We start from the raw sequence: 22,205 nt of genomic DNA, 5'->3' as shown, positions 1-22,205 counted from the left end.
TTCAGGTGCAAACTGCCTTCATATCATAGACCTGCTAAAGATTAATAATAGCCACACCATACCAAACGTTTCTAAACTTTTTATTAGGTTAATATCAGAAGTAAGTTAAGCCATTGTTTATAGGGAAGATACGAGTAGAAGAGCAATTGTAAACCAGAGACAAAACGCGCTACTCTCCCCAACCCTTGCCCCCCAGTAAATTTCCATCGCTCCTTCACGTCATCCATTAGAATGCATCAAGCTGCTGAATCTTGTAGAAGACAGTTGTTTAAGAATGTGACTACATTGGTTACTGTAGACACAGCGTGCAAGAGTTTCTTCTACATGAATGCACTTACCCTTGTTTTGCATTGTGATATTTGCAATCAAGTATTGAATGCAAATATTGAAGGGGCAGTAGTGGTTAGAGCGTTGGGCCAGTAACCGAAAGGTTGCTGGATCGAATCTCCCCGAGCTGACAAGGTAAACATCTGTCGTTCTGCCCCTGAACAAGGCAGTTAACCCATTGTTCACCAGTAGGCCGTCATTGTAAATAAGAATTTGTTCTTAACTGACTTGCGAAGCAAAATAATAAAATGGATGGCCTCGAGAAGCTGCTTGATGGCCTCGAGAAGCTGACCTTGAGAAACTGCTCTAATCGTGGTTTGACGTTGACTGTCTGTCCGCCTCTTTTTCCATCTATCCATCTGTCCATCAGGGTTCTGGCTGGGGATCGAGCTGGACAAGCCCAGCGGGAAGAACGACGGCTCAGTCGGCGGGGTGAACTACTTCAGCTGTCCTCCCAAACATGGTGTCTTTGCCCCTCCATCGCGTGTACAGAGGTAAGTACATACCCCTCTGGGATACTCCATTTTATATTTGTGAACAACAAACTAAAAAATCTAGAAGTGTCTTTAATTATTTCTCACATTTAGAAATAGGTTTAGAGAAAAAAAATCTACCGAACCAAAGGTGCATCTGGTGAATGTCACTGGCACAATTACTGTATAACCGTGTAACTGACGGTTATGGATGAAGACTGTCATGAATATAAAATAGCTGCCATATGTGGAACGAACAGCTCACTCAGGGCGGGATGAACGGGCATTTGTGCAGTTGAGTCCGTTTCTGCTATAACATTGACCCTTAACAATGTGATGAAACTAGAAATAGAATGAATAGAATGGGCCTCTAACCCTGGAAATTTGACTGGTAAACTCAGAATGGCTGCCTGTTATTGTATTGCAATAATTGCTATGGTAATGTAGAATGTTCATTCAAATGTTTTTAGTGCATATTAATATGGAAAACTTACTGCTCTACTTCCTGCTTTGCTCCTATGGGTACGCTCACAATGGCCGCCAGTCCCACCCATTATGACATCATTGACTTCAATGGGGATGCCCATTCTATTCAATATATTTCTATGACAGCACATGCACGCGAGAGTGGGGGAGAGGAGAAACTTTTTTTGGGGGGGTTTTCTATTCGAACGGTTATCACGGTGACATCAGTAATTTGGCAGGCCAATAACCATCATCCAAATTTCCATGACCGTCACAGCCATTTTCATTACACTCATCAATATTTGGATGGCACTAACAAGCCAGGCCTCGACAATGCCATTTGTGAGAGCTGTTGAAATATTTGATTTTTGCTTTCTTGAGGACACGGCAAACAGTCCAGATTGGTGATTTACTAGACCACAGGTGTCAAACAGGGACAGGAAGCTAAGGCCTATTCACAGCCAAGCCGACTGGGCTGTGTTCGTTACGAAACAGGAAGGCCAAAGGGCTACCTGGGCTGGTCGGTCTGTTAGAAAAATATACATCAAGTAAAACAAATTTGGTCACATAAACATTTAGCAGATGTTATTGCGGGTGTCGCGAAATGCTTGTGTTTCGAGCTCCAATAGTGCAGTAATATCTAACGAGTAATATCGAACAATTTCACAACAATACACACACATTTTAAGTAAAGGAATGGTATTAAGAATATACATATTTGGACGTGCAATGTCGGAGCGGCATAGACTAAAATTCAGTAGAATAGAATACAGTATATACGTATGAGATGAGTAGTGCAAAATATGTAAACATTATTAAAGTGACAAGTGTTCCAATTATTGAAGTGACCAGTGATTTCAAGTCTATGTACAGTTGAAGTCTTACATTTACATACACTTATGTTGGAGTCATTAAATCTAATTTTTCAACCACTCCACAAATTTCTTGTTAACAAACTATAGTTTTGGCAAGTCGATTAGCACATCTACTTTTGTGCTTGACACAAGTAATTTTTCAAACAATTGTTTACGGACAGATTATTTCACTTATAATTCACTACCTACAGACTTGATATCATTGGCCACTTTAAGAAATGGAACACTAGTCACTTTAATAAATCTACTTTAGGAATGTTTACATATCTCGCATTACTTATCTCACATGTATATACTAAATACTGTTTTCTACACTATCTATTGCATCTTAGCCGCTCTGTCACTGCTCATCCATATATTTTATATTTATATATTCTTATCCCATTCCTTTACTAGATTGTGTGTATTAGGTTTTGTTGTGGAATTGTTAGATATTACCTGTTAGATACTGCTGCACTGTCGGATCTAGAATCATAAGCATTTCGCTAGACAATGACATTAAGACAATGCTGAAACATCAATCCATGGGCGAGTCAGTGCCACTTTTTTCATTTGTACCTCAATCAAAATGAAAGAAAAGTTATCTTGCGAATTCAGCAGGCTGTGGTGTAAAATAAGCTTTTAGGAGTGTTGACGTTATCTTATTAATTATTGTTAATGCCGTCTTTGGTGTGCTTATCAATGCACAAGCACCTTTTCCCCGCTCCTATCGCTCCTTGTGGAGCTTGTTGCGTGGTGGCCATAGACATATACAGTGCTTTCAGAAAGTATTCACACCCCTTGACTTTTTCCACATTTTGTTGTTACTACCTGCCTTTTGTGTCACTGGTCTACACACAATATCCCATAATGTCAAAATGGAATAAGGTTTTACCTTTTTGTGGACAAATTAGTTCAAAATGAAAACTGAAATGTCTTGGGAGTCAATAAGTATTCAACCCTTTTGTTATGGCAAGCCTAAATAAGTAACAATTTGCTTAGTAAGTTGCGTGGACTCACTCTGTGTTCAATAATAACATGATTTTTGAATGACAATTCATCTCTGTACCCCACACATACAATTATCTGTAAGGTCCCTCAGTCGAACAGTGAATTTCAAACACAGATTCGACCAGGAAGACCAGGGAGGTTTTCCAATGCCTCGCAAAGAAGGGCACCTAAAGGGTAGATGGGTAAAGATAAAAAAGAAGATCCCTTTTAGCATAGTGAAGTTATTAATTAAACTTTGGATGTTTTATCAATACACCCAGTCACTACAAAGATACAGTCGTCCTTCCTAACTCGGTTGCCGGAAGGGAAGGAAACTGCTCAGGGATTTCACCATGAGGCCAATGGTGACATTAAAACAGTTGAGTTTAATGGCTGTGATTGGAGAACAATGAGGGTGGATCAACAACATTGTAGTTACTCCACAATACTAACCTATTTGACGGAGTGAAAAGAAGGAAGCCTGTACATAAAAAACAATATTCCAAAACATGCATCCTGTTTGCAACAAGGAACTAAAGTAATGCTGGCATAAATGTGGCAAAGCAATTAACTTTTTGTCCTGAATACAAAGTGTTATGTTTGAGGCACAGGGGTGGCTGCCTCATGTTATGGGTATGCTTGTAATCATTAAGGACAAGGGAACTTTTCCAGGATAAAAAAGAAATGGAATGGAGCTAAGCACAGGCCAAATCCTAGAGTAAAACCTTGTTCATTGTCCTTTCCTGGGAGATGAATTTACCTTTCAGCAGAACAATAACCTAAAACACAAGGCCAAATCTACACTGGAGGTGCTTACCAAGAAGACAATGAATGTTCCGAAGTTACAGTTTTGACACAAATCTACTTGAAAATCTATGGCAAGACCTGAAAATTGTTGTCTTGCAATGATCAATAACCAATTTGACAGAGCTTGAAGAATTTTGAAAGGAATAATGGGCAAATGTTGCACAATCCAGATGTAGAAAGCTCTTACAGACTTATCCAGAAAGACACAGCTGTAATCGCTGCCAAAGGTGCTTCTACAAAGTATTGACTCAGGGGTGTGAATACTTATGTAAAGTAGATGTTTCTGTATTTAATTTTCATAAATTTGCTTACATTTCTAAAAACATGATTTCACTTTGTCATTATGGGGTTTTGTGTGTAGATGGGTGAGGAAAAAACATATTTAATCCATTTTGAATTCTGGCTGTAACACAACAAAATGTAGAAGGAAATTAATAATTTCATAGAAGGGTTTTGGAACCTCTAACCCTGGCAATTTGACTGTTAAACTCATGGGTACCCTAGCAATGGCTGCCAGTCTTGACTTGAATGGGAACATCAAGAAAGCCAGTCAGTTGAATGTTGGCAATTTTTTTCCAACACGTTTGATAAACAGGGCAAAATAGAAATAGGCCTTAAATAAAAGACACACCATGGCTGCCTTCACTGCAATCTGAGAAAGATTTAGGGAATCCCATTTCTTTACGACTTGGTCAGTTGGTTAAGCGTGTCCCAGTTTACGTCACCTAGCAGGTCAAATCCAGACTTAATGTAAGGGGCCAGGAGAGAGCTTAGAGTACAGGCCGGTGCTGATGGTGGACGAAGACACCCAGCAACAGTCAACGAAGAGATATTTGAAAGTTTAATGTTGTCGTGACGTTGGTACCATTTTTAATGTGATGATGATTAGTTTATCAAATCAATTGACTATGTTTAATTATTACGTTTTAATTACTCGTGTAACAATGAACTCATTAGCAATCTTGGGGCACCACGGAAAAAGGTTGTGGAAGTCTCTGGTTCTCCACCACAACATCCGGTGAAATTGCAGAGCGCGAAATTCAAAATACAAAAATCGTAATATTAAACATTCATGAAAATACAAGTGTCTTACATCGTTTAAAAGCTTAACTTCTTGTTAATCCAACCGTGTTGTCAGATTTCAAAAAGGCTTTACCGCGAAAGCATACCATGCAATTATCTGAGGACAGTGCATACACCAGCATTAAAAACATTTTTCAAACCAGCAGAGGCATCACAAAAGACAGAAATAGTGATAAAATAAATCACTTACCTTTGAAGATCTTCCTCTGTTTGCAATCCCAAGGGTCCCAGCTACACGACAAATGGTCGTTTTGTTCGATAAAGTCCTTCTTTATAAGTTTTGTTTAGTTGGCGCGTTTGATTCAGTAATCCACCCTTTCCACTCATTCAACATGCAGACAAAGGAATCCCAAAAGTTACCGGCAAACTTCGCCCAAACAAGTCAAACAACGTTTCTAATCAATCCTCAGGTACCCTAATATGTAAATAAATGATACAATTTAAGACGGAATGTAGTATGTTCAATACCGGAGATAAATAACAAAGTGCACGCCCTCATCCACGTGCACCACAAGACTACAGTCATAATGAGAGACACATTCAAAAACTACAACTACTAACTCATTGTTCAAAAAACAAGCCTGGAACCCTTTCTGAAGACTCTTGACATCTAGTGGAAGCCATAGGAACTGCATTCTGGGAGGAATTCCTTTGAATATCCCATAGACAAGCATTGGAATGGCCTGTGATCTCCAACAAAAAAAAACTGGATGGATTCTCCTCTGGTTTTCGCATGCCATATCTGTTCTGTTATACTCACAGACATTATTTTAACAGTTTTCGAAACTTCAAAGTGTTTTCTATCCATTGCTACCGATTATATACATATCATAGCTTCTGGGCCTAAGTAACACGCAGTTTACTTTGGGCACGTCAGTCATCCAAACTTCCTAATACTGTGGAAGCCTTTATTATTTATTTTATTTCACCTTTATTTGACCAGGTAGGCTAGTTGAGAACAAGTTCTCATTTGCAACTGCGACCTGGCCAAGATAAAGCAAAGCAGTACGACATACAACAAGACAGAGTTACACATTGAATAAACAAATATACAATCAAAAATACAGTAGAAAAATCTATATACAGCATGTGCAAATGAGGTAGGATAAGAGAGGTAAGGCAATAAATAGGCCATGGTGGCGAAGTAATTACAATATAGCAATTAAACACTGGAATGGTAGGATGTACAGAAGATGAATGTGCAAGTAGAGACACTGGGGTGCAAAGGGTTAGCAAGATTAATAAATAAACACAGTATGGGGATGAGGTAGATTTTATGGGCTAATTACAGATGAGCTATGTACAGGTGCAGTGATCTGTGAGCTGCTCTGACAGCTGGTGCTTAATGTTTAGTGAGGGAGGTAAGAGTCTCAAGCTTCAAAGATTTTTGCAGTTTGTTCCAGTCATTGGCAGCAGAGAACTGGAAGGAGAGGCGGCCAAAGGAGGAATTGGCTTTGGTGGTGACCAGGGAGATATACCTGCTGTAGCGCGTGCTACGGGTGGGTGCTGCTATGGTGACCAGTGAGCTGAGATAAGGCGGGGCTTTACCTAGCAGAGACTTGTAGATGACCTGGAGCCAGTGGGTTTGGCAACGAGTATGAAGCGATGGCCAGCCAACGAGAGCGTACAGGTCGCAGTTGTGGGTAATATATGGGGCTTTTGTGACAAAACGGATGGGACTGTGATAGACTGCATCCAATTTGTTGAGTAGAGTGTTGGAGGCTATTAGATGACATCGCCGAAGTCGAGGATCGGTAGGATGGTCAGTTTTATGAGGGTATGTTTGGCAGCATGAGTGAAGGATGCTTTGTTGTGAAATAGGAAGCCGGTTCTAGATTTAATTTTGGATTGGAGATGCTTAATGTGAGTCTGGAAGGAGAGTTTACAGTCTAACCAGACACCTAGGTATTTGTAGTTGTCCACATATTCTAAGTCAGAACCGTCCAGAGTAGTAATGCTGGACGGGCTGGCAGGTGCGGGCAGTGATCGGTTGAAGAGCATGCACTTAGTTTTACTTGCATTTAAGAGCAGTTGGAGGCCACGGAAGGAGAGTTGTATGGCATTGAAGCTCGTCTGGAGGTTAGTTAACACAGTGTCCAAAGAAGCGCCAAAAGTATACAGAATGGTGTCGTCTGCGCAGAGGTGGATCAGAGAATCACCAGCAGCAAGAGCGACATCATTGATGTATACAGAGAAGAGAGTCGACCCGAGAATTGAACCCTGTGGCACCCCTTTAGACTTTAGACCTTAGACTGCAAGAGGTCCGGACAACAGACCCTCCGATTTGACACACTGAACTCTGTCTGAGAAGTAGTTGGTGAACCAGGCGAGGCAATCATTTGAGAAACCAAGGCTGTTGAGTCTGCCAATAAGAATGTGCTGATTGACAGAGTCGAAAGCCTTGGCCAGGTCGATGAATACGGCTGCACAGTAATGTCTCTTATCGATGGCGGTTATGATATCATCGATGGCGGTTATGATATCGTTTAGGACCTTGAGCATAGCTGAGGTGCACTTGTGACCAGCTCTGAAACCAGATTGCATAGCGGAGAAGGTACGGTGGGATTCAAAGTGGTAATCTGTTTGTTAACTTGGCTTTCGAAGACCTTAGAAAGGTAGGATAGATATAGGTCTGTAGCAATTTAGGTCTAGAGTGTCTCTCCCTTTGAAGAGGGGGATGACCGCGGCAGCTTTCCAATCTTTGGGAATCTCAGACGATTCGAAAGAGGTTGAACAGGCTAGTAATAGGGGTTGCAACAATTTCTGCAGATCATATTAAAAAGAGAGGATCCAGATTGTCTAGCCCGGCTGTTTTGTAGGGGTCCAGGTTTTGCAGTTCTTTAAGAACATCAGCTATCTGGATTTGGGTGAAGGAGAGATGGGGGAGGTTTGGGCAAGTTGCTGTGGGGAGTGCAGGGCTGTTGACTGGGGTAGTTGTCTTGTGGCTGTTGTATTTTTGAGATTGCGAGGAGGTTATCTTCTGATGTGATCAAATGTGATTAAATACTTTCAAGTGATATCCTCTGGGTCCACATTGTACATTTTGTTGTACAGTTGAAGTCGGAAGTTTACATACACTTAGGTTGGAGTCATTAAAACTAGTTTTTTAACCACTCCACAAATTTCTTGTTAACAATCTATAGTTTTGACAAGTCGTTTAGGACATCTACGTTGTGCATGACACAAGTCATTTTTCCAACAATTGTTTACAGACAGATTATTTCACTTATAATTCACTATCACAATTCCAGTGGGTCAGAAGTTTACATACACTAATTTGACTGTGCCTTTAAACAGCTTGGAAAATCCCAGAAAATTATGTAATGGCTTTAGAAGCTTCTGCTAGGCAAATTCACATCATTTGAGTCAATTACAGGTGTACCTGTGGTTGTATTTCAAGGCCTACCTTCAAACTCAGTGCCTCTTTGCTCGACATCATGGGAAAATCAAAAGAAATCAGCCAAGACATCAGAAGGGGGAAAAAACTAGACCTCAACAAGCACCTGAAGGTACCACGTTTATCTGTACAAACAATAGTACGCACGTATAAACACCATGGGACCACGCAGCCGTCATACCACTCAGGAAGGAGACACATTCTGTCTCCTAGAGATGAACGTACTTTGATGTGAAAAGTGCAAATCAATCCCAGAACAACAGCAAAATACCTTGTGAAGATGCTGGAGGAAACAGGTACAGAAGTATCTATATCCACAGCAAAACAAGTCCTATATCGACATAACCTGAAAGGCCGCTCAGCAAGGAAGAAGCCACTGCTCCAAAACCGCCATAACAAAAGCCAGACTACGGTTTGCAACTGCACATGGGGACAAAGATCGGACTTTTTGGAGAAATGTCCTCTGGTCTGATGAAACAAACTGCTTGGCCATAATGCCCATCATTATGTTTGGAGGAAAAAGGGAGAGGCTTGCAAGCCAAAGAACACCATCCCAACCGTGAAGCACGGGGATGGTAGCAACATGTTGTGGGGGTCCTTTGCTGCAGGAGGGACTGGTGCACTTCACAAAATAGATGGCCTCATGAGGAAGTAAAATTATATGGATATATTGAAGCAACATCTCAAGACATCCTTCAGGAAGTTAAAGCTTGGTCGCAAATGGGTCTTCTAAATGGACAATGACCCCAAGCATACTTTCAAAGTATTTGAGTGGCCATCACAAAGCCCTGACCTCAATCCTACAGAGTTTGTGGGCAGAACTGGAAAAGTGCGAGCAAGGAGGCCTACAAACCTGACTCTGTTACACCATTACTATGCCGTTCTGTACCATCACTTATTCATATATCTTTATGTACATATTATTTATCCCTTTACACTTGTGTGTATAAGGTAGTAGTTGTGGAATTGTTAGATTACTCTTTGGTTATTACTGCATTGTCGGAACTAGAAGCACAAGCATTTCGCTACACTCGCATTAACATCTGCTAACCATGTGTATGTGACAAATAAAATTTGACAAATACACCAGCTCTGTCAGGAGGAATGGGACAGAATTCACCCACCGTTTTGTGGGAGGCTTGTGGAAGGCTACCCGACACGTTAGACCCAAGTTAAACAATTTAAAGGCAATGCTACCAATTACTAATTGAGTGTATGTAAACTTCTGACCCACTGGGAATTTGATGAAAGAAATAAAGGCTGAAATAAATAATTCTCTCTACTATTATTCTGACATTTCACATTCTTAAAATAAAGTGGTGATCCTAACTGACCTAACACAGGGAATTTTTACTAGGATTAAATGTCACGAATTGTGAAAAACTGTGTTTACTTTCACCTTAGCCAAATACATTTAAACGTCTGACTTCAAATGTCAGTCTGTTACCCACAATAAATTCAATTCAATTAAAGCAATAATATATATATATTTTTAGTTGATTTACAATTGAAGTGTCCTGGCTGCATATCAGTTCAAAATAGAGATGAATCCAGGGGGTACTGTATTGTAATGACCTCTGCGCAGCTGGAGGGGGCTTCAAGGTCTGCCGATTTTTAAGTACCACTACATGGTCGACTCCGACAAAGTTCTGGCAGTGTCAGAATTGTTTTGCCTTTTTATTGTGTAGTGTGGCTGGTGTTACGAGCCGATCCCAGTGACTGACCGATAGGAACACTGGCGGCACTGAGTATGAATAGTCAGATTAATATAATAGTTTGATTCTGAGTTCGGACATATAACGTCGGTATGTGAAAACAATTTCTTCGATGCATAGGCCTACTTTTAGTTTTTCCCGAACTCACTTCACTTGTATATAAGCATAGAGAGAAAGGCTTGCACTTCTGGCACAAGCGCAGATCAAATACATTGCTGCAGTTGACGTAGCCTATGCTGGCTGACGTAACCTCGCAATCCAATAGCAGAATGTGACGACAGAACTAAACAAAATCATACATCGCGTAGTGTGACGTGATAATTGTGGAAGTCTGAATCCGATATACAGTCCGCAAAGGCCTTTAGCATCACAGAGATAGTTTTACTGTAGCGTGAGGTAATAAAGATAGATGCAGACATGTATTGTGCCTTGCTGTACACCTCGTTCTTCCATGTTTTGCTTTTCTTTTCTGATGCCAATTCCTGAGGTTTCATTCGACTGCATTGAACAAGAAGGCAGACTGGTCCAGTATATTACCCTCCACCAGTCTCTAATAATGGTCACATTGTTGGACCATATGGTACTGTTATACAGTCTGATACATTAGACTAATTCTGACAATAATAAAGGGGCGGAAGTCTCTATCATCACATATTACTGTACACTCCATTAGGCCCCATTAACTTCCATTAGCCTGTGTGTGTGTTGCAGCTGTAAATGCGGCTAGTCAGTGGGCATGCCCGGTCTGGGTGTTCTACCACCAGCGCAGTTTGTCCTGATCATTGATAGCCATGAGAGGGTTGTCGGGCTCATTATACACAGCCTTCACACTGGGGGAGAGGAGACGGGGAGGAAAGGAGGAGAGATGGGGGGGATCAGGACATAACAGAAATGATCAGTGAGAGATCAGATAAAGAATGTGTACATCCACATACACCCTCATAGTAACAGTCTGACTGCAGGTGTAGCCTACCTCGTACCTGGGAGTGTCGCATTGGCGGGAGATGTACACATTATTACACACACCCACCTACATACAGTGCATTCGGAAAGTGTTCAGAGTCCTGGACTTTTTCCAGATTTTGTTATGTCACAGCCTTATTCTAAACTTGATTATCCCCTCAATTTGCACACAATATATACATATATATTCAATATATATATATATATATATATTCAATATATATATATATATATATTCAATATATATATATATATTCAATATACATATATATATATATTCAATATATATATATATATATTCAATATATATATATATATATATATTCAATATATATATATATATATATATTCAATATATATATATTCAATATATATATTCAATATATATATTCAATATATATATATATATATTCAATATATATATATTCAATATATATATATATATATATATATATTCAATATATATAACATAATGACAAAGAAAAACGTTTTTTTGAAATCTTTGCAAATGTCTAAAAAAAATATGGAACTATAACATTTACATAAGTATTCAGACCCTTTACTCAGTACTTTGTTGAAGCACCTTTGGCAGCGATTACAGCCTTGAGTCTTTTTGGGTAGGACACGACAAGCATGGCACACCTGTATTTGGGGAGTTTCTCCCATTTTTCTCAGCAGATCCTCTCAAGCTCTGTTAGGTTGGATGGGGAGTGTCGCTGCAAGGCTATTTTCACGTCTCTCCAGAGATGTTCGATTGGGTTCGGGCTCTGGCTGGGCCACTGAAGGACATTCAGAGACTTGTCCCGAAGCCACTCCTACATTGGCTTGGCTGTGTGCTTAGGGTCATTGTCCTGTTGGAAGGTGAACCTTCGCTCCAGTCTGAGGTCCCGAATACCCTGGAGCAGGTTTTCATCAAGGATCTCTGTACTTTGTTTCATTCATCTTTCCCTCGATCCTGACTAATTTCCCAGTCCCTGCCACTGAAAAACATCCCCACAGCATGATGCTGCCACCACCATGCTTCACCGTAGGGATGGTTCCAGGTTTCCTCCAGACGTGACACTTGGCATTCAGCTCAAAGAGTTCAATCTTGGTTTCATCAGACCAGATAATCTTGTTTCTCATGGTCTGGGGGTCTTTAGGTGCCCAAGTAAATGCCAATAGAAAAAAAGATAAAACAAACTAAAATGCTAGTATTCTTTCATTCCAGTTTCAATGTTTAACCTGACCTAGTTAGCTGAAGTTGGCTATCTAGCTAGCAAGTGACAAGAACGTTATCCAGCCTGCTTAGCAACCATTTTGTTTAGAATGGGTTGGCTGAAAATGTCCCAAAGATTATGCGCGCACATCGATGTGGCCGGAAGGTGTGCGTTATGGTTCTGAACGATCATATACACTACGTGACCAAACGTATGTGAACATCTGCTCGTCGAACATCTAATTCCAAAATGATGGGCATTAATATGGAGTTGGTACCCCTTTTGCTGCTATAACAGCCTCCACTCTTCTGGGAAGGCTTTCCACTAGATGTTGGAACATTGCTGCGGGGACTTGCTTCCATTCAGCCACAAGACCATTAGTGAGGTCGGACACTGATGTTGGGCGATCAGGCCTGGTTCACAGTCGGAGTTCCAATTCATCCCAAATGTGTTTGATGGGGTTGAGGTCCGGGCTGTATGCAGGCCTGTTCAGTCCTTCCACAAACCATTTCTGTATGGACCTCGCTTTGTGCACGGGGACATTGTCATGCTGATATAGGAAAGGTCCTACCCCAAACTGTTGCCACAAAGTTGGAAGCACAGATCATCTAGAATATCATTGTTTTCTATAGCGCTAAGATTTCCCTTCACTGGAACTAAGGGGCCTAGCCCGAACCATGAAAAACAGCCCTAGATCATTATTCCTCCTCCACCAAAGTTTACAGTTGGCACTATGCATTGGGGCAGGAAGTGTTCTCCCTTGCATCTGTCAAACCCAGATTTGTCCGTTGCACTGCCTGATGGTGAAGCGTGATTCATCACTCCAGAGAACGCATTTCCACTGCTTCAGAGTCCAACGGCGACGTGCTTTACACCACTCCAGCCGACGCTTGGCATTGCGCACGGTGATCTTAGGCTTGTGTGCTCATTGTGCAAATGTATTTGTTTTCGATATTTGGAGACTAAATATAGTTTACATGTTGTCAACAGTTTAAGGCAACCCGGTCTGTTTTGCCACATAGTTGCACACATGTCAGTTTTGTTGCTAAACAACCAACTTGTTTATAGCAACTGTGCAAAAACAATTAACGACTGAGTCGAGACTGTATCAACATGACCAAAAGAACTAACAACCAGAATTTTCGCCGGATTATATATTTTGGTGGAATAATTAAGTTGTATGAATTTATTTATCAAAATAAAGTTTTGAATTTAATTTATAGTTATTTTAATATGTTGGTAACCGTTTTATAAAAGCAAGGCACGCGAGGCATACACATTTACCTTGACTATATTCTGAAAACAATTCATGGGGGAAGTTAGGTACTGTGGTAAATGTATTCATGTTATGCAAATGTATGCTAATTTAAGTCATTATGTAATTGTAAGACCTTTTAACAGTGGTCTAGTGTCTGTAGCATAAACTCTTAAAGAGCTGTACCATTTTGAAAACCAACCATTGACAGTCATGTTTTGTGCAATTTCAACTAGTTATAATGCATAGTAATAATGTTTGGTGGCAAGACTTGTGCTATTAATACAAAAAAAACGGTTTAATTTCAATATCTTTTGTCTGAAGTAAAAAAATTAAAAAATCCAGGAAATTCTAAAGCTAATTTGAGCTATGTACTAACAAGGCTTTTCAGCATAAGCAGCTTGACTACTACTAGAATACTGTAGTTTATTGATCTACTGTTCTTCAACAACAGATGTACTCACATTGGATGGGTTGATTGGGATTCAAACCTTCTCTCAATCAGCCTAATACATACTCTTAGAGTAGGTTTACCCCATTAATGTACTTGGTAATGTAAACATGTTTTTTTTCATGCAAGACATCATCCCATTCCACTCATTTAAACATTATGTGGAGGTTTTCCTGGACACAGAGTCAAGGAAGTTGATTTCATTTGATTGAAGTTTCTTTTAAAGGTAGACGGCACTATACATACATATTTACTAGCAAACCAATCAAGGAATAGGAGTCAAGAAAAGGGGAAAGTAAGTCTTATTTGTTGTAGATGTTGAGAAGGAATTAATGAGTTTCTTTTTTTTAAAGTTGATCCATTTTGGTTACTTTAAAAAAAAATCTTGTTCCTTCTCTCCATCTACCCCCTTAAAAAAAGTTCCTCTCCCAACTCCACACCTGCAATCATCTTTCTCTTTTTTCTTACCCTACTTTTACTGTGTGATGAGGGGAGTGTTTTCTGAAAGGACTGGACTCCTTTTCTCATTCTTCCCCTCTTTTTTTCTAATTAACCTGCGGGGCAAGCGGGACGCTCTGCTAAATCGAGGTTTGGGCTAATAGAGATCTTCCTCTCGCATTCTCTCCATCACCGAGAGCCAGAACAGCCACTCTTTCGCTCTCTCTTTCTTTTTGTCTTTCTCTTCCTGTCAGCAGCTATCAGGACCCATTAGATAACAAACAGTGAGGCGTTACTTTTTTCTTCACATTTTTTCTGCTTTCTGTCACCCCCCCCTCCTTTCCTTTTCTGCTTTCCAAACAAGATAAGGCCGTTTTTTGCTGAATTCTCCACTTCGCCTGCCTATGTGGTAATGGTTTTCAAAGCTCCAGCTATTATCACTGACACACAGCGGCAAACACATCCACCAAGTTGGACAGGCACCTTGTCCTGGGATACCACAATTATTTATTTGATTTTGTGTCTATTCGAGAGTTGATGGATGGCGGGTGAGCGGTTCTGAGTCAATTCCATCTCGACTCATTCCATTCCGGAAATGAATGGATAAGGAATGGTTTAATTGGAGAAATAGGCCATTATTTGAAATTACGACTTTTTTCCTGCCCTATTCTTTTAGTGAATTTCAATTCATTCCCTGTGTAGTGAATATGCTGGGGTTGAAATGGAATTGACCCCAACCTTGTACTGTAAGAGAAAGAGCTGCCGATTTTGTAGGGTGTTATTGAAGAAGGCTAGTGTTTCCGGAACTCAGTAAGTTCTTCAACGATTGTGTATCTTAGACTTAGGCTTTAGTGTAAATGTTTTTAAATTTTATTTAACATTTTTTCACAGGATCCATGGCTCTATGGATTGTCTTTCAGAGCTGTCCTCCTCACGTCTCAACCGTCCTTTTGCCAGTGAGTTTTTGGCCTTGGTTTTTCCTTACTTATTCTTGCAAACGCTGAATAAACTTAACTACCGATGATAACATTTCAATGATGGAAAATGCAGTTGTCTTCATGTCACAATTATTTCCGTACCGTTCACTGTGTGCGCGTGTGTGTCCTTCTTTGTATTTGTTTATGTTAGTGTGTGTATGTGTACTAGATATTTGTGAATCTGTCTATGTGTATTCACACGTGTCTGTCATTCATTCAGGAATCAGACGCAGCTTCAGCACGTCGACGGCCATCTCTGCCCAGAAGGAGCAGAGCCAGAAGAGTCCCGTCAACAGGTGGCCATTAAGCACTCTCCTCCACATTCCACTTGTCTGCATTTCTCCTCCCTGACCGTTTTCAGCTTTCTCCCTAATCCCCCCACCACCGGAGGTAAAATGGTCAGCAAAAATTACAGTTTTGGGGAAATGCCAATGCTCGATAGCAGGGTTATAATGAGTATGAAAGCAATCTAAGATCCATCCCTCTCCTTCACGTTCCTCTCCCTCTCTCGTTTTACATCTTTCTCTCACCCCTCCCATTCCTTTACTTCCATTCCTCCCTTTGTCACTCTCGACATTCTTCCCCGTCCATTGTCTCACTTTCTCAGTACGCCCTCCTTTCACTATTTTTACTCTCCTTTCTCCATCCCCTGATTTCTACTCATATCTTTCTCTCTCTGCACTATTTCACCCTCTTTCTCTACCCTTTTACTCCTTGCTTGCTGCCTTACTCTCTCCCTCTCTGCTACCTTACTCTGCCTCTCTCCCTCCACACTCAACCTTCTGTCCCTCTCTCTCTCCACCTCTAACCCCATTCATCCATCTCATTCTTAATCCAATTTCAATTTAAGGGGCTTTATTGGCATGGGAAACATGTTCACATTGCCAAAGCAAGTGAAAAAGGTAAAATAAAATAAAATAAATAAAAAATCAACAGTAAACATTACACTCACAAAAGTTCCAAAACAATAAGGACATTTCAAATGTCATATTATGTCTAAATACAGTGTTGTAATGATGTGGAAATGTGACTGACCGGCTGAAATCGGTCTTATGTAGCAAAATCAGATTTTTTTATTTTATTTTTACATTGGATAAAAGTAGAGCCTCACAGCTACAAAATTGTGTATCATACACTGCATTTTTGAGAAACAATGGGAAAGTAATTCTGCTTTTGAAAGTTGATCGACTTGTAAACTGACTTTTGAGAAAAGAGCCTTTGAATGTTTTGGTACTTATTGGAGAGCTCTCCTTTGTCTACACCCATTCCAGGTAAAACAGAAAGTGTCCAGATAAAAAATATTTGACGCTTACCCAGACACTTTAAATTGATGCGTCATGTGAAAGAAATGCTATAACCCCCAGCCACATCCAGTGGTGGAATTCCTTATATTAAACCATACGGCACAAGTTTTTTTTCCTTTTTATTGACGGATAGCCAGGGGCACACTCCAACACAATTTACAAACGAAGCGTTTGTGTTTAATGAGTCTGCCAGATCCAATGCAGTAGGGATGACCAGGGATTTTCTCTTGATAAGTGTGTGAATTGGACAATTTTCCTGTCAAAATGTAAGGAACATGTATGGAGTAAAAAGTAACTTTTCTTTCTTAATGTAGTGAAGTAAAAGTACCCAAAAAATATAAATGTTAATGTACAGATACCCCCAAAAAATACTGAAGTAAAAATACGTAAAATACTACTTAAGTACTTTACACCACTGCCCAAATACCTTCACACCAGTACTTTATATACTGTTACACACACACTTAGTAGTATATACAACCCAGTAGTATCACATAGTATTCCATACATAAGTTAAGGCCATGCGCCATATATTTATGGGGTGGACACTTGATACGGTCACATGATATTGTTGTGGTATGTTACAACCACACATAGCAAAAATATTGCTAAGTGGATGGGTCTCTACAGACGGTGTAAACGGTACAGCCAAATGGCAATGCGAAATGGCATTCTGAGAAAATGGGTCATACTCAGGTGTACTCGCCGTTTCTTCCCCATCCATCACTGTCATCAGAAGACTACAATGTCAGCATGACACTATCACCCTCCAGAAATTAGTCCATCACAACTTTTTCCCTCTAACCTTTGTTGTTAGTGCAACATATTTTCAGTTCTTTCTTAACGTTATATCTTTAAAAGAAAGGATTATGTACGCATAACGAGCAGCTCATTTTATAGACACAAGATGCTGCACCACAGACCAATCTGAAATCTCTCGGCGTTGCCCTCTCCTTATCTCAGCTAGCAGGAAGGTTCCGGACTATTCTTTGGCTAAACAAACTAGGCTCGTAATTGAACAACTTTATTCGTATTTACAGATGGCATACGTTTGTTATTAAGGCACATTAAGTTCACATGTTCGAGAAGGCATGTCTGCCCAAAAGCGCACTTTGCAACCCGCGTTTTTTTAACGTTCAAACGGCGCTCCTGTGAAGTCGTGACTTGTGACATACGCCTCATTTTCTGAATAGGGTCACAAATAGTTAAGTACAAAAGGGAAAATGAATAAATATAGGTATAAATACAAGTATAAACACCATGGGACCACACAGCCGTCATACCGCTCAGGAAGGAGACGCGTTCTGTCTCCTTGAGATGAATGTACTTTGGTGTGAAAAGTGCAAATCAATCCCAGAACAACAGCAAAGGACCTTGTGAAGATGCTGGAGGAAACGGGTACAAAAGTATCTATGTCCACAGTAAAACGAGTCCTATATTGACATAACCTGAAAGGCCGCTCAGCAAGGACGAAGCCACTGCTCCAAAACTGCCATAAAAAAGCCAGACTATGGTTTGCAACTGCACATGGGGACAAAGATCGTACTTTTTGGAGAAATGTCCACTGGTCTGATGAAATAGAACTGTTTGGCCATAATGACCATGGTTATGTTTGGAGGATAAAAGGGTATGCTTGCAAGCCGAAGAACACCATCCCAACCGCGAAGCACGGGGGTGGCAGCATCATGTTGTGGGGGTCCTTTGCGGCATGAGGGACTAGTGCACTTCACAAAACAGATGGCATCATGAGGATGGAAATTCTGTGGATAGATTGAAGCAAGACATCAGTCAGGAAGTTAAAGCTTGGTCGCAAATGGGTCATACAAATGGACAATGACCCCAAGCATACTTCCAATGTTGTGGCAAAGAGACTTAAGGAAAACAAAGTCAAGGTATTGGAGTGGCTATCACAAAGCCCTGACCTCAATCCTTTAGAAAATGTGTGGGCAGAACTGAAAAAGTGTGTTCGAGAAAGGAGGCCTAACAACCTGACTCAATTACACAAGTTCTGTCAGGAGGTATGGGCCAAAATTCACCCAACCTATTGTGGGATGCTTGTGGAAGGCTACCCAAAATATTTGACCCAAGTTAAACAATTTAAAGGCAATGCTACCAAATACGAATTGAGTGTATGTAAACTTCTGACCCACTGGGAATGTGATGAAAGCAATAAAAGCTGAAATAAATCATTATCTCTACTATTATTCTGACATTTAACATCCTTAAAATAAAGTGATGATCCTACCTGACTAAGACATGGAATTTTTACTTGGATTAAATGTCTGGAATTGTGAAAAACTGAGTTTAAATGTATTTGGCTCAGGTGTATGTAAACTTCTGACTTCAACTGTATAACAAAAACACCTAGAGATTGTCTTTTACTTTTTGGCTTCAGAAGTAGCTTCAGACTGAATATTACTCACTCTGTTTTGTGTTGGATGATGTTTTCAGGTTCCGCTGTGTTTCTTCTGCAGGTTTTGGTTTGTTAGAAGTTTTTCATGATTGCCCTTGGTAGTAATAGTCCATTCAGGTATTTTTGTCCAAAATCAAGGTTTTAATGTTGAGGTTAGTATGCTCTAGAAGTCCTTGCAAATGTTTAAAATATTTTATCTACATTTATTCAACTCTAATTCCATTTTTATTTTGCAGAAGAACTCAGGAGCCCATGAGCTCACTCTTTTTCTCTCCCTCTCCCCTCAGGTCACGTTCCAACTCCCACCGTCGGCGCTGGAGCACCCTGAGTGGTGGCTGTGGTCCGGGAACAGGCGGCACAGGAAGCTCCGGAGGAACCACTGCCACCACCACCACCTCCTCTGGCTCGGACGCCTCAGTGCGCCTCCACCTGGGCATGCAAGTGCTGCTGAGCAGCGCGAACGAGATGGCTCTGATCCGCTACGTGGGCCAGGCTGACTTCGCCCCAGGCCTGTGGCTAGGCCTGGAGCTGCGCACCGCCAAGGGCAAGAATGATGGCCAGGTGGGCGGCCGCCGCTACTTCACGTGCCGCCCGGACTACGGCGTGCTGGTGAGGCCCAGCCGTGTCACCTACCGCGGCATTAATGGTGCCCGGCTCGTGGACGAGAACAGCTGAGGACACTAGGACCCAGGGGGTTGGGTTAGGTGGGAAAGCAGTAGAGCGAGCATATCAGAGAAAAGTTTCTGTGTGTTATTTTTTTGGGGGGGGGGGGTTAGCGATTTTGCTTTGTTCGTTTTTTCTTGGGTTTTGTGTTTGTTTCATTTGCTCCTTGAAATGTCCCCCAAAAACAACACTACCTAATTAGTTATTATTATATACATTTAAGAAATGTTTTATTTTAAGATGTGTGTTAAGGTGGTGTGGTCAGCCTACATTTTAACTACACATCAGCTAGTTTGTCCTATTTACTTGCTGATTTTACCTGTTTTGTTTTACCTGTCTACTCTACCCGTTGACCATTAATGGACACTAGAAAACCAGATATTACATTTCAAATTGAGTTGTCATGCTATTGAACATACTGTAGGTATGAGGCAACATAAGCTTTGATTGTCAGATTGGTTTGGTAGGGTGAAAGAAAATAATTTTCAGAAATATTTATACTTAAAATTAAACTGTGTGATATGATTGAATTGATGGAAATGCACTTGATTGATGGAAGATATGTACAAATCAGATACAGTAAATTAATACTTCCATTCTTCCCTAAGCTCCCTCACTGTATGTAGAGATTTTAACTGATATCAAAGGTAACCTGGTCAGCAACGCAGCTAAGCACCTTAATGCAAGACAATGTCCTGGTACAGAGGTACTAAAATATCCCCGGATTTGAGCACTTTGTAGTAAATGGATAAGGCTGTTTATAATGATAATGCAGTGTTATCTAGGTTCACTGCTGACTGTCCTAAATGAGCGAGAATGTGCACTGTGTTTGGCCAAAACTGAATTTGCAGTCACTGCCAACTTATGCTGAATTGCTAATTGACCATCAGCTCCTACACCCTAGGCACTGCTATGGATCTGAGCGGATTGGATGGGTGGAAGCAATATGGTAATAGCTTCACCTTGCCTTCTGATTGGCTGGGTAGAAATATTGCTTATACCTATCAATCTGTTTCAGATCTACAGGAGTGCCTAAAGGATATGGGCTAGGGGTTGATTTGGAACTATGGCACCACTTGAGTACTGGTATAGTGCCGTCAAGTGATGCCAATTTATACAAATATGGTCCTACACTGACGTGACACTCATATATGCTGATGTGTGCTACCTACTTTTGGTCAGATTGGACACCCCACTTGCTGTGTGACATAAGATTTGTCTAAAGATCATTTCCATCGGCACGACTGCTAATGACGTCTATTATGTCGTCCTTATGACAAAATACAAAATGCTTTGTGAAAGCTGGTTTACATGAAGCGCATTCCAAAGTGATATACCGATAAAGATTACAGTCTTGACAAGTCAGCAGGCAACAAGCTATTGATTTTATCTGTGGAGAGAAAAAAAGAGACCTTATTTAACAAAAGCTCCATGCGCCACCCAATTAAAACAGGTAGAACGTAACAGTAGCCCAGATGCTGAATGCGATGTACCATTGATCGGTCTGGTTGGGCCCTATGCAATTGAAATGTGTTGGCAGGACGAATCATGGTTGCCTGAGGTTTGGAGATGAAAGAAGCTAGGTGGTATGAATGCTAATTCAACTGCTCTCATCTCTTATCTGCAGTCCGTTCTGTTATTTCTGTAACAGTCAGGTCTGTTACGGTCATTGTTGTGGCATTTCTGAAAACCGTCTTTGCCATAAGAGCCAGTTGTGTAACAGCCATCGCCTTCACAGTCAATTCTGTAACACTGTTACTTAGTACGGTTGGGTTCTATAATGTCTTCTTAGACGATACATTATCGGAAAGCCCGAGTTCAAATGCACTTGAAAGTCATTGGTTGCATTGTGTGTGTGCGCAGCAGACGGTTTTGTTTTTATTTCTGCTCATGTCCCTTGTGTACATTTTGAATAATTTGTGTGTGTAGTGAAAGGGTTTCAGTGTGGAATAGTGACACGTAGTGTAAAAATGGTATTTGTAAAATGAATAAAGATTCTATTCTAATTTCACCATTAGTTTCTCTCTGTCTTTTGGATGCCTCTGTTCCAAACCTCCCATGTGGGCGGACTGTCTATTAGCAAACGCCTGAATTACTTAGCAACCGTTCCATCCCTGTTTGCAGTGCATTCGGAAAGTATTCAGACCCCTTGACTTTTTCCACATTTTGTTACATTACAGCCTTGTTCTATTTTTGCAAAAAAAATGTAAAATTGTAATATCACATCTACATAAGTATTCAGACCCTTTACTCAGTACTTTGTTGAAGCACCTTTGGCAGCGATTACAGCCTCGAGTCTTCTTGAGTATGATGCTACAAGCTTGGCACACCTGTATTTGGAGAGTTTCTCCCATTCTTCTCTGCAGATCCTCTCAAGCTCTGTCAGGTTGGATGGGGAGCGTCGCTGCACAGCTATTTTCAGGTCTCCAGA

At 40.7% G+C, this 22,205-nt stretch overlaps 1 protein-coding gene across 2 annotated transcripts in view; it reads left to right on the top strand.

Moving 5' to 3' along the window:
* The window catches only part of LOC129812507 (CAP-Gly domain-containing linker protein 4-like), a 92,126-nt gene extending 70,341 nt beyond the window's left edge, over positions 1 to 21,785 (top strand). The window contains exons 12-15 of one of the 2 annotated variants that reach the window (XM_055864119.1): positions 698 to 821; positions 15,309 to 15,373; positions 15,615 to 15,690; positions 19,399 to 21,785. In XM_055864119.1, coding sequence (XP_055720094.1) covers positions 698 to 821; positions 15,309 to 15,373; positions 15,615 to 15,690; positions 19,399 to 19,786 — 653 coding nt within the window. In that variant the 3' untranslated portion in view covers positions 19,787 to 21,785. Of the gene's footprint in view, positions 1 to 697; positions 822 to 15,308; positions 15,374 to 15,614; positions 15,785 to 19,398 lie in introns of both variants that reach the window. The other variant, XM_055864120.1, reaches the window with a different exon arrangement.
* Positions 21,786 to 22,205: the final 420 nt, after the last annotated feature.

This window comes from Salvelinus fontinalis, chromosome 16, assembly GCF_029448725.1.
Source record: "Salvelinus fontinalis isolate EN_2023a chromosome 16, ASM2944872v1, whole genome shotgun sequence".
Lineage (NCBI taxonomy): Eukaryota > Metazoa > Chordata > Actinopteri > Salmoniformes > Salmonidae > Salvelinus > Salvelinus fontinalis.
This window is presented reverse-complemented; position numbering and strand designations above follow the sequence as displayed.